At 50.2% G+C, this 12,514-nt stretch overlaps 1 protein-coding gene across 5 annotated transcripts in view; it reads left to right on the top strand.

Annotated features, from left to right (window-relative positions):
* DNMT1 (DNA methyltransferase 1) overlaps window positions 1-12,514 on the top strand; it is a 67,010-nt gene that overhangs the window by 43,325 nt on the left and 11,171 nt on the right. For 3 of the 5 annotated variants that reach the window (XM_049876819.1, XM_049876822.1, XM_049876823.1), the window contains 11 exons: window positions 878-962; window positions 1,199-1,327; window positions 1,478-1,760; window positions 2,110-2,251; window positions 3,112-3,278; window positions 3,748-3,925; window positions 4,664-4,859; window positions 5,265-5,431; window positions 5,664-5,780; window positions 6,815-6,905; window positions 7,469-7,821. In XM_049876819.1, coding sequence (XP_049732776.1) covers window positions 878-962; window positions 1,199-1,327; window positions 1,478-1,760; window positions 2,110-2,251; window positions 3,112-3,278; window positions 3,748-3,925; window positions 4,664-4,859; window positions 5,265-5,431; window positions 5,664-5,780; window positions 6,815-6,905; window positions 7,469-7,503 — 1,590 coding nt within the window. In that variant the 3' untranslated portion in view covers window positions 7,504-7,821. Of the gene's footprint in view, window positions 1-877; window positions 963-1,198; window positions 1,328-1,477; window positions 1,761-2,109; window positions 2,252-3,111; window positions 3,279-3,747; window positions 3,926-4,663; window positions 4,860-5,264; window positions 5,432-5,663; window positions 5,781-6,814; window positions 6,906-7,468; window positions 7,822-12,514 lie in introns of those variants that run through there. The other 2 variants (XM_049876820.1, XM_049876821.1) reach the window with 2 other exon arrangements.

Genomic DNA, 12,514 nt, shown 5'->3' with positions numbered 1-12,514 from the left:
GTCCCAAGAAAGCAGTTCAACATTCAGGGTTCAGTTATGTTCAAGGGCTTTGGGCAGTAGGGATTTTGGGTTTTATTGGCTAGTATGAGCCCATCCGTGGGAGCTGTCGTGGGGGCCTGGGGCAGTGTTTTACAAAGCTTTAGTCATAGAAAAAAGCACTCTGCAGTACATGTTTATGACCATTCAACTTGTTCAGTAGTTTAACACTCCCAGCTTTTAAAAAATTACAGTGATAGAAAATGTAACTAATGCGACTCAGATTTATTTGAGGACTGTTAGGCGGCCTCCACCAGCCCAAACGGTGCCTTCCTGTGAAGTAAGGAAAGCGGCCCCTCCCCTGGAGACACAGCCCTGCACCAAGGTGCACAGCCTGGCCCTGCACCTGGGTAGAGCCTGGTCCCTTCTGCCGGGTGTCTGCTTCTGGGCCTGGTCCACACAGCCATGCATGGTGGCCCTGGTTATCCAGAGAGGATCGAGAAGTCTGTAGATCAAGCTAATTACTTTTAATTGAGTTTGGCTTTTATGTATTGGGTTATCTTAACATGATGTATGTCTATGTTTCCCCAGGCTGGTGTGTGTAGCCTAATCAGACAATAGTCTGTTCCTGTGCTTAACATGTTTTCTCATTTTAAGAATGAGTAGTCGAGGTTCAGATAGCAGGAATTTTTATGTTGGCCAGATAAAATATTTGTATTAATAGAATGAGCTTATTAAGTTTCTAGTGTAGTGAAATCACAGTATGATGGCTAATTGCTTTTGGCCTTACTTAGGGAGAAATTAAGTGAATCTTTATCAGATTAACTTCTTACGTAATCTTTGCTAGAGACGGTGATCATTGTGTTTCTCTACCAGACTGTTGTAGTTCTCTCCTTTTCAGGCCTATAATGCGAAAAGCAAAAGCTTTGAAGATCCTCCAAACCATGCCCGGAGCCCTGGAAATAAAGGGAAAGGGAAAGGAAAAGGTATATTTTCACTCCGTCAGTTTCTTTTCAAGCCTGTCTTACGTAACTCAGAATACCATTTGAGTCACATCACAGAAAAGAACAGCCTCTGACTTCTGTTTCTGGGGAGTTACTGTCTCTCCCTCGTTCTTTGTTAACAACTCAAAACAAGGTTACGTTTGAGTTAATAAGGTATTTGAAGATAGAACATTAAGACTATTGACAATTTGATGTAATTTGTGGCTGGTCTTCTCCAGGGAAAGGCAAGGCAAAGTCTCAGGCATGTGAGCCAAGTGAGCCAGAGATGGAAGTCAAGCTGCCCAAGCTTCGTACTCTGGATGTGTTTTCTGGCTGTGGGGGCCTGTCAGAAGGATTTCACCAAGCAGGTAAGTGCCAGCGGGTTTTCTCTCTGAACAGCTAGTAGAACTGGATCAGGCAGGTTCTATCTACCAGACCTTTTGGCTCTGGTCACATTTCTGTCTCGGGAGTCTCATTCAGGAGCCTTCAAAGCATGTCTTTGTCCTTTTATCTACCAGGCATCTCCGAAACACTGTGGGCCATTGAAATGTGGGACCCTGCGGCCCAGGCGTTCCGGCTGAACAACCCCGGGTCCACGGTGTTCACAGAGGACTGCAACGTCCTGCTGAAGCTGGTTATGGCTGGGGAGGAGACCAACTCCCGTGGCCAGAGGCTGCCTCAGAAGGGAGATGTGGAGATGCTGTGTGGTGGGCCGCCCTGCCAAGGGTTTAGTGGCATGAACCGCTTCAACTCTCGTACCTACTCCAAGTTCAAAAACTCCCTGGTGGTCTCATTCCTCAGGTAAAAGGGGCAAACCCCCCTGTAGCCCTGGCTTCAGGTGAATCACTGTTCTCTGTGGCCTGAGAGTAACTAAACAATAGCCCGAGGGGGAGAAACTAGATGTGCTGGGGGGTAAACAGCGACTGGTGTGGTTTTGGCGCCTGCCGAGTGCCCTGCACTGAGGCGAGACGCCTGGTCTTTGCCTTCAGGAAAGTCACAGCTCTGTTCTTGCTGGGGAGAGATTTTGAGAGTTGGGAGGTGCAACCTCTTGATAACCAAAGTTCAAGCATCCAGGGTGGCTTCTGGTAGAGAGGTCTGAGTCTCGCTTGGCTGTGAGAGTTACTCTTGTCGTCTCTTCCGCCTTCCCTAGCTACTGTGACTACTACCGACCCCGCTTCTTCCTCCTGGAGAATGTCAGGAACTTTGTCTCCTTCAAGCGCTCTATGGTCCTGAAGCTGACCCTCCGCTGCCTGGTCCGCATGGGCTATCAGTGCACGTTTGGTGTGTTGCAGGTGGGCCTCCTGTGGAATGGGGTGAATGTATTTTGCGTGTGGGAAGGTCATGAATTTTGGGGGGACAAAGTGTGGAGTGTTAGGGATTGAATTGTGTCCCCCTAAAAGACATGTTGAAGTTTTCTAACCCCTGTACCTGTGAACGTGACCTCGTTTGGGGGAAGTAGGGGGCTTTCTTTGCAGACGTTATCAGTTAATACAGTCATACCGGAGTAAGGTGGGTCCTAATGGGATTAGGATGAGGGGAGGTGGGTGTCACCTGGACAAATTGTCCCTAGCCAAAAATAGTGTCAGGTGGATAGGCCTGCTGTCTGAGCAGCAGAAGTGCTGGTTCGGGGCAGGGGAGGGGGTGCCCACCACTGCTGACAGTCTCAGCGGTTTGTCTTCAAAAGCACGTCACTGGTGCCCTGCAAGTCCACTCCTCATAACTTCTCTACAGGTACATCCTCATGTGTGCCCGAGGACGGGGTGTAAGGGGTCTCTTGGGGCATGGTGCTCTCCTTGGCATCTGTGCCATCTGTCCCTGTACCAGGCCACTAGGTTGGTGGGCAGGGCTCCTGGACTCCTTGCTCTTTTCCCTAAGCACCGAGGCCTGTGGCCTTCCAGTGCTCTCTAAGGAGCAGGCTGGAATCCCTGGTAGTGTTCACACCTATCTCCGCCTGTGACCTTACATGGCATCATCATCTTTTGTCCCTTCCTCTGGTCCCACGTCCTCGTACGAGGTCTAGACCTCCTGGTTAAGTAGGGGTTGTATGAGGGAACTTTATGTCACAGTTACCCCAGAAGGTCAGGTGCCGCTGGCCCCAGCCTGTTGGAGGTGCCCCACTGACTCTGTGTGTGTTTGGCCCTCCTGTGTGCAGGCTGGCCAGTATGGCGTGGCCCAGACGCGGAGGCGGGCCATCATCCTGGCCGCGGCCCCCGGAGAAAAGCTCCCCCTGTTCCCAGAGCCACTGCACGTGTTCGCACCCCGGGCCTGCCAGCTGAGCGTCGTGGTGGACGACAAAAAGTTTGTCAGCAATATAACAAGGTGGGAGCCCCACTCGCCCCACTGTGTCGTTGAGCATGGCACTTGTGAGCGTTATCCATGGAGGGGTGCTCTATCAAGAGGTCTGAGCTGAGGAGAGCATCAGCGGGAAGCTGCTGGCACAGCGTCCGACCTGCCACCTCCAGTTTCAGGCTCTGACTCTCACCTGTCTGCCCCTGATCTGACACTAAGTCAGTACTATGTGCAGGTGCCTGGCCACATGCCTGGGATGTAGCCCCTTCTCTAGCTTGTCCCCTCTCAAGTAACATCCAAGGGAAGAATACTGCCAGTGCGGCCTCAGGAAGCCCTTTGACTTCTGAGCTGGAAAGGGCCATGCCACACCCAGGGGACTGGACCCAGGGTGGGGCAAGTGGCTTGCACACAGTGGAGGGCTGCACGGCCGCTGTGACAAGGGGGACAGCAGCAAAACAAGTTCCTAGAGGTGGTGACTGTCTGCTGTGGTCTTTTGCAGGTTGAGCTCGGGCCCGTTCCGAACCATCACAGTGCGGGACACAATGTCTGACCTCCCTGAGGTCCGGAACGGCGCTTCAGCGCTGGAAATCTCTTACAATGGGGAGCCTCAGTCCTGGTTCCAGAGGCAGCTCCGGGGCACACAGTACCAGCCTATCCTCAGGGACCACATCTGTAAGGTACCGTACCCCTGTCAGAGCAGGGCCCTTCTCCATCTGCTGGTATGGCTGGACTGGCGACTCACGACTTACTTCAGGGGGATTGACCAGGGGTCAGGGTGGGAAGCAGAACCTGCTCCCTGACTCCCTCCTTCCGTTAGGGTCCTCTCAGCCAGCTCACAGTCCCCTTGCTTGTCTCCATCACCGCTCTTGGCCCCTAATCCAAACCCCCACCATCTTGACAGGCCCCCAGCATCACCTCCTCACTGTTGCCTGGCTCTTCTTCTTAACCACCACAGCCTGTACCCCTGACAACCTGTACCCCCCACAGCAGCACATAGTCTTGTAAAGCTTCAATCAGAGCTTCCGCTGTTCCTGGAATAGGCCCAGAATTGTGTATCTGGCCACTGGCATATCAGAGACCTCCTCTCCCCATTCCTGTTCTTCCAAATTCACCAAACCTGGGCCCTTTGTGCCCACCACGAGCTCCCCCTGTAGCCGGCTCCTCCTCACCCTGCAGGATTCAGCTTAGATGTCACCTCCTCAGAGAATCCCCCCATCCCTGCATTATCCCTGCTTTGTTGTCTCCATGGCCTGTGTGAGTTGTCGACTGGGTTTACTGGGTCTCTTCCCAATGAGATTCCACCCCCATGGGGGTCCTGGTCACCAATGTGTTCCCAGTGTCTAGACAATGCCCACCCTCTGTGGACATGCAGATGCTGGCTGACTGGGTGATCACTGGGCCCACTGCTCTCTCAGGACATGAGTGCGTTGGTGGCTGCCCGGATGCGGCACATCCCTCTGGCCCCGGGCTCAGACTGGCGTGACCTGCCCAACATCGAGGTGCGGCTCTCTGACGGCACCATGGCCAGGAAACTGCGGTACACCCATCACGACAGGAAGAATGGCTACAGCAGCAACAGGGCCCTCCGTGGGGTCTGCTCCTGCGTGGAAGGTGTGACCTTGGCTCCTGGGTGTGGCCTCCCTCAAGTTTGGTGTGAAGCTGCCACTTACCCCCACCCATCATTCCCCTTAGATTCTGATTCCCTGCAGTCCTGTGGGCCCAGGGAAGGAGGACTGTGTCCGGGGATTCCTTTGACCAGGAGGAGATGCTCTGGGCTGCTGTTTACTAACCCGGAGGCCCGGGTCAGGCACAGACATGCCAAGTCTGGGTGTCCCTGCTGTCAAATGGCTGCTGAAAGTGTTAGTCAGTAAACACTGTGCCTGGTGAGCAGGGACTGTGGGCTGCTTTGCACAGTAGTGCTGATTGCTGCTTCCTGCAGCTCCAAAAGCCAGTCCGTGCCCGCTCAGCCTCGTTCCCATGTCACAACTGCTGCCTGACTGCAGTGCTCTCTTTCAGCAGGCAAAGCCTGTGACCCCGCAGCCCGACAGTTCAACACCCTCATCCCCTGGTGCTTGCCCCACACCGGGAACAGGCACAACCACTGGGCAGGCCTCTATGGACGACTCGAGTGGGATGGCTTCTTCAGCACGACTGTCACCAACCCTGAGCCCATGGGCAAGCAGGTATCAGGCCAGGGGGCAGGGTCGTCCGTGGGCCCTGGGTTACACCTGGGACTGAGGGGCCTGGAGAGGAGAGTGGAGATGCAGGCTGGTGGGGGCGGCACATTGGTGAGGGGATGCAGACTGATAGAGACGGGCCGGCGTACCTCTCGATGGCATGGTGCCCCTCCCCTGCCCCAATGGCATCTGGGCCCCGGTGGGGTTTGTGGTCCTCAGTGTGGCCTCTCGCCCCCAGGGCCGCGTGCTTCACCCAGAGCAGCACCGTGTGGTGAGCGTGCGGGAGTGTGCCCGCTCCCAGGGCTTCCCGGACACCTACCGGCTGTTTGGCAACATCCTGGACAAGCACCGGCAGGTCAGTGGAGGGGAGCCAGGTCTGGCTCCCGCCTCACTCCTGCCTCGCATCCTTATGGAGGGTCTAACTTATATTTCACCCAGAGGTGCCTAGACTTAACAGAAGGGAGGCACTTCTAGTTTTCACTAGGGCGGAAAGTGGTCCAGCAGTGGGCATGACACACAGTCACTTCTTAGGTGATGGCTGAATGCCCAGAGCTTGTTAACTCTGAGTATTGCTTCCACACCCCTGCAAGAAGGATGTCAGTATTGGGGGTGGCTGTCCCTGTGGGCTGGAATGCTCGTGAGTCAGCCTGCATCATTGAGCACATTGGTCACTGTTTACAGCTCTGAGGCAGAGATTTAGCCCAAAGAAACATTCTGACGCATTACACTTCAGTGAAGGGGCAGCTAAATGCGTGGTGGTGAAAATTCACTGTTGCCAAGGTTGGAATGTACCAGTAATTCCTAATTGATTCTCAGGGGTGTCAGTTTGGCTCTCTTAATTGCATTATTTTCATTGAAGTAGTACATGCATGTGGCTTAAAAATCCAGTAGTACCTAGGATTTATAGTAAAATCTCACCCTTTCCACCCAAGTCCTGTTCTCTGCAAGCTGAGCTGGAAGTTAAGCATGTCTTTGTGGTGGTCATATCTTTAAGAGTTTATCTAAAGCCGTTTGAAGGCCAAGCCCTGGTGGTGCAGTAGTTAAGAGCTGTGACTGCTAACCAAAAAGTCGGTAATTTGAACCCACCAGCTGCTCCTTGGAACTCTATGAGGCAGTTCTACTCTGTCTTACAAGGTTACTATGAGTTGGGATTGACTTGACAGCAATGGGTTAGTTTCTATGGGTAGTTCTGGACACATTGGTTTTGGGTGGAAGGACTGGATGGGTTGGAGGGTCTGAGGGCCGTCGTGATAGAAGGACTCCTGGGGTCCCCTCCCCTAGCGGCCCAGTGCCTGAGTCATTGCTTGTTTTGAGCAGAGGTCAGCAGAAAACCTGCCTCTAGGTGCTGATCCTGGCAGTGCCAAACCAAGCCCTCTTTCCCTCCTGCAGGTTGGTAATGCCGTGCCGCCGCCCCTGGCCAAGGCCATTGGCTTGGAGATCAAGCTCTGTGTGTTGGCCAAAGCTAGAGAGAGTGCCTCAGGTATGGCAGGTTGGGGGTGAGGAGGGTGGGGCTTGGCCTCCCTCTGGGTTGTGTGGGGAATGGGGGACAGCTGGCAGAGTGGGTGCTATTCTAGGCTCTGTAACCAGACTTCTGACTTCCCACTCTGCCCGACTTTGGGACTGGGGCGAGTTACCTACCCTCCCTGGTGGCCCCACTTTTTTTGAGGGGTGGCGTCAGTGAATTGTACATGTGGAGCGCAGAGCCCGAGTCCCGCATGCAGTAGGTGTGTGGTCAGGGCTGGCTGTTCTACTGGGTCTTGGCGCATCTCCCTCTCCTACTGAGTGAATCCGGCCTGGCAGGTGCCTGTTCCAATGCTGACCAAAAGTTCTAGAAACCTACTCTAGGGAGCAACTTTTGAGGCGTGCGCAACCTCCCCTGAGTGTTCATTTAGAACTGCTGCAGGTTCTTAGAGGTTGGCCATTAACATCGCTTCTTGGGCGTTAACCTATTTCCTGATTTAATGCATTTGCTATGCTTACCTATTGCCTAGTGTAATGTTGTGTATCTTCCTGGGAATGACTCTTCCTTTCATTTCCCTTCAGCTAAAATAAAGGAGGAGAAAGCTACTAAGGACTAGTTTTGCCCTCCGTCACCCTCGTTTCCGGCACCAGGAATCCCCAACATGCACTGATGTTGTTGTATTTTTAACATGTTGAAATCTGTTGGTCCAAATGTGTTGTACACGGTGTTTGTGGCCTTGGCTGACATGGAGCTGTCCTGTGAGGTTCGCTTCTCAGTAACTACGTAGTGATCGAACTGCAGTACTTTGTGCGTTCTGGATTTTAAAGGTTTTTTATTATGCATTATATCAAATCTACCACTGTGTGAGTGGGAATTCAGACTTTATGTAGTTTTTATATGTTGTAATATTTCTTCAAATAAATCTCTCCTATAAACCACCCTGGGTGGTGACTCGTGATTTAGCCAGTGAGGGGCTTCAGGCTGCCTCTGCTAAGGCTGGAGGGGAAAGGGCTTGGCAGTGCTAGGGGACCTCACGGAGGTGTCTCTGAAGTAGATCACTCTGTGTCTTGTGGTATGCCTTTGAGGGTAGGGGTGGGGGATAAGTTGTGTGACTCAGTTCTAGCCAATGAGATGCAAGTAGAACTTGCTAGTGTGGTTTCCAGGAAAGCCATTTAAAGGAACAGTCTGGGCTGGCCTCTCCCATGGCCTTGTGGACCTTCTTTGGTCTGGAATGGGCTGTGGTGCCTGGTGGTGCAGCAGCCATCTTATGACCACGAGAACGGAGGACAAAAGCCCCTGCAGTGGATGATGGAAGCTAAAAGAAAAAAGGAGTCACCATCGAGCTGCCCTCCAGACCCTGGCCTGCCCACCTCCAGGTGGAAACCCCTTATTGCTAAGACTCTGTTAGTTGGGCTTTCTGCAGCTTTCAGGTAAACCCAATCCTGCTGAATTCCAAGGCTAATCAGCCTTTTCTTAGGTTTGTCTTCGGGAAAAGACTTGCTGTAAAATGCCACCAAAGCAGAAGACCTCAAAGAAGTGTCAGTCACCAGCACGCATGACCCAGAGGGCCACTGATAGGATGTTGAGTAGCAACCCTACATGTGATTTAATGGGTGGCGTTGTCTGAGGTGCTTCAACTGTCTGACTTCAGTGAGTCACAGACGTCTTAGTCATAAGACCAAAGGCCTAAATATAACTCTATTGCAAAGTTTCAAGTTCCTTAATAACAGTCCCGCTTTCCGCTATTGTGAACAGCGCAGCACTGAACACCCTTGTGCATTCTCCCACCATCCCCTTAAGGGCAAATACCTACAAGAGAGATTTCTGGGCCACTGAATATAAATGTTTTATGATAATATTTTTACGTCTTCAGGACACATGGGCGAACTACACCTGAGGTTTTGATTATGTCCCTACCAACAGGGAGCACTTTCCTTTAGCTGACTCCAGCTTTTGCCTCTCTGTGGTCCTTGTCGACTGAATGGTGAAAGTCCTGTTAGCATTTTTCTGTAGTGACTATACTTCCATGAGTCCAGTGGATGTTGGAATGTTCTCTTACTCTGGAGGCCGCTGACTTTCCTTGCTGAGAGCTGTAGGGCAGTAGGGACATTGACCCTTGCTCGTATTTTTCATCTCGATTCAGTATGTCTTTGCATACAGAGATTTTCTATTTTTAGGGCATTAGATTTATTTATAAGGAGCCCTGGTGGTACAGTGGTTAAGTGCTGGGCTGCTAACCTAAAGGTCAGCAATTTGAACCCGCCAGCCGCTCCACGGGAGGAAGATGCAGCAGTCTACAGGCTTGGAAACCCTATGGGGCAGCTCTCCCCTGTCCTGTAGGGTTGCTATGAGTTGGAATTGGGTCGACGGCAATGCATTTGGTTAGATTTATTTATATTTGTCTTCTCATTTTCTGTTTTTCATGGCCTATTTAGAAAGACCTTTCCTATCACTGGGGCTCTGGTGGCGCAGTGGTTAAGCACTGGGCTGCTAACCAAAAGTTCAGTTCAAATCCACCAGCTGCTCCTTGGAAACCATATGGGGCAGTTCTCCTGTGTCCTGTAGGGTTGCTATGAGTCAGAATCGACTCGATGGCGATGGGTTTGGCTTGGGTTTCGGCTTCCTATCCCTAGATCATAAAAATGTTTTCTGCTGTATTTCTATGATGCTCTCATTTGAACATGTGAATCACTTTTGTAAGGACTAAAACAGGAATCTCAGCTTATTTTTTGAACAGGAGACAAGTGCACAGGGGGAAGGAAATACAGCTGCTCAATCTGGTTAAGTTTCCCTGTCAGAGATCTTATTTTTTTAAGTATACCTTCTGCTTGTATCTTTTTTATTTTTTTAAGCTAAAATCTCATTGAAAAGTACATAGTGAATATACAGTGAAAAATAAGCCAAGGCTTTTCCTGTCCAGATTCCCAGGCTCCTTGACAATCTGAATTCTTGTCTCCTTTCAAAGTCATTCCACAGTGAGCATCTCTGATAGCGGCTATTGAAACTGCTTTGCACTTGAGAGGTGGTTTTATACAGGAGTGCCTCGCTTTCCATTTATTTTTTTTTTACTGAGGTATAAGAAATGCATAGATCCTAAGTATACAGCTTGAATTTTGGCAAATGCACACAGACCTCTAACCCACATGCTTATCAAGATATGGAGTCCCTGGGTGGTACAGTTAACGTGCTTGGCTGCCGACTAAAAGGTTGGGAGTTGGAGTACACCCAAAGGGGCCTGGGAAGAAAGGCCTGGCAATCTACTGCTGAAAAATTCGCCATCAAAAACCCTATGGAGCACAGTCGTATTCTGACACACATGGAGTTGCCATGAGTCAAAGTCAACAGCAAATTTTTTTTTTTTTTTTTTTTAGAGACCAAAGTTTATTAGTGGTTAGCAGGGTTGAAGGGAGGAGGAGAGGGAGAGTCATTGCTTAGGGTGAGAAGACTGTTTTAATTCTCCTGAAATCCAGATTTCTGGGGTCCGTGGAGGTTGAGGTGACCCACCCAGGCCATTGCCTTGACGGTGATCTTTTGAACCTTGAGCTTCGAGTAGACTGGTCTCCTAAAAATCAGCTTTAAGTCAAACAGTAGTCTTGCAAATTGGTAAAGACCATTTTGCCTTGGGCATTGGGCTCTTTTGAAAAATTATCTATGTGCAGTCGGTTTTGAGAACTTTTTTTTTTAATGGAAGTATATATAAAACATTTCCATCACCCAAGAGTGTCCCCTTGTGCCTCTTCCCAGTTAATACACACCCCCGCCCCCACCACCACACACACAGGGGCAACCTCTGTTCTGATCCTGTCTCCATAGATGATTTCCTTCTGTTCGTGTGCTTATGAATGGAATCAGTACAGTGTGGGCTTTTGGTTAGCTTCTTTCTCTCAACATAACGTTCCTTAGCGAGGAATCCATGTTATTAGTGTTAATCAGTAGTTTTGTTCTTTTTTACTACTAAGTAGAAGGAATGCCCTTATTTTAAGTTTATCATTCTATTGTTTGGAAACTTCTGTCCCTCAGTGTGTGGTTGCCAAGTTGTGGTACATACATTTGTACATGTGTGTGAATCCATATCTAGGACACATTTCTAGTAGTAGAATTGCTGGGTGAAAACTTTATAGAATTGCCACATCCTCTCAAAACCCAATGGGGAATGCACTGAATTTACAGACTTAGAGGGGAAATGGACATCTTAAAGACAGACCTGTCTAAGAACAGGGTCGGTCCTTGTTTATTCAAATATTTGCGTTCCTCAGAACATTTTAATATGTTCTTATCGATCTTGGCAGTTTTCTTGATTCCTAGACATTTAGTGCTTTCATTACTAATGGAAATAGAATACTTTTGCATTTTCTAAACTGTGGCCCTTTGCTTACAGAAAGATCGATTTGTATGGATTATTGATTTTGTGTTTTTTTTTAAATCTAGCCAACTTTGAATTTCCTTATTTTTGTGATACTTTCCCAGTCTTGGTTGGAGGTATACACTCCTCTGCAAGTGAGGATTCACTGGTGTAATGAGTAGAACTGAATCTGGTTTTTGCTGTGGCTCAGCCACTGGGCAGCAGGCTGTCCCTCAGGGGTGAAATTCCAGGAGCAGCCCATGTGAGGGGCTGCCTGTGAGGTACACAGGCCAACCACCCATCTCTGTGCCTCCCAAGAGCGTTAGCCTGGGCCAGGCTGGTGGACCAAGGGGGACACTGCCCAGTGCTGGGGGGCTGGAGGAGACCATGGCCTAGAGCAGCTCTGCCTCCCTGGCTGGCTCACAGAAAGTGCTCTCCTTCCATTAGGGTTGAGTTCATGCTTTTCTTCCTGGGAAGAAAGAGCTGGCGTAATTGCAGCACTGACAGAAGTAGTGATGGTAGTGGATTGACATCCATTTGACCAACGAAATCCATTGATAGTCAAAGCCAGGAAACATCATTACCATTTGAGGGGACTATTAAACAAATTCTTCACTTTGAAGTCAGTTACCAGTTGCTGTCAGGTCAGATTCAAGTCCTGGCCACCCCACATGTGTCAGAGTAGAACTGTGCTCCACAGGGTTTTCAGTGGCTGCTGTTTCAGAAGTAGATCACCAGGCCTTTCTTCAGAGGCACCCGTGACTTGAACCCCCAAACTTTCCGTTAGCGACAGACATGCTACCCACTTGCACCATCCAGGGACTCCTTGAAATCATCAAAGTGGGTGGGGAGACCCAGCATTTCTCCTCCCTCTCCAGCAGGAGCTGTAGTGGAGGATAACCAGATAGTGTCCATTGATGAGGGGGAAGCTCTATTTCCAGTAGAACACTAGTTAACAAATGCAGATGGAAGGATAGATTTAGATAATCGTTTTGCAACCCTCACTGATAGAATTTACTCAGGCAAGAATCATGGCTGCGTTTTAAACTACCTTCCCGTGAGCTGCCAAAATATCTTCAGTGAGTTTAATTTCTCGTCAAGGGAAGTAACCACACAGTCGAGAGATTCAGCCTGAAACCAGCTTCACATCTAAGTGGGGCCGACTGTGGTCCCCACTCCCCAGGGACGTTTGGCCACATCTGGAGACAAATTTCTGGTTATCACAACTGGGGGCGGAGGTGCTACTGGCTTCTGGTGGGTAGAGGCCAGGGTTGCTGCTAAACAC

This window comes from Elephas maximus, chromosome 3 (genome assembly GCF_024166365.1).
Source record: "Elephas maximus indicus isolate mEleMax1 chromosome 3, mEleMax1 primary haplotype, whole genome shotgun sequence".
In the NCBI taxonomy this organism is placed as follows: Eukaryota; Metazoa; Chordata; class Mammalia; order Proboscidea; family Elephantidae; genus Elephas; species Elephas maximus.
The sequence above is the reverse complement of the archived record's forward strand: the minus strand, read 5'-3'. Positions and strand labels throughout refer to the sequence as shown.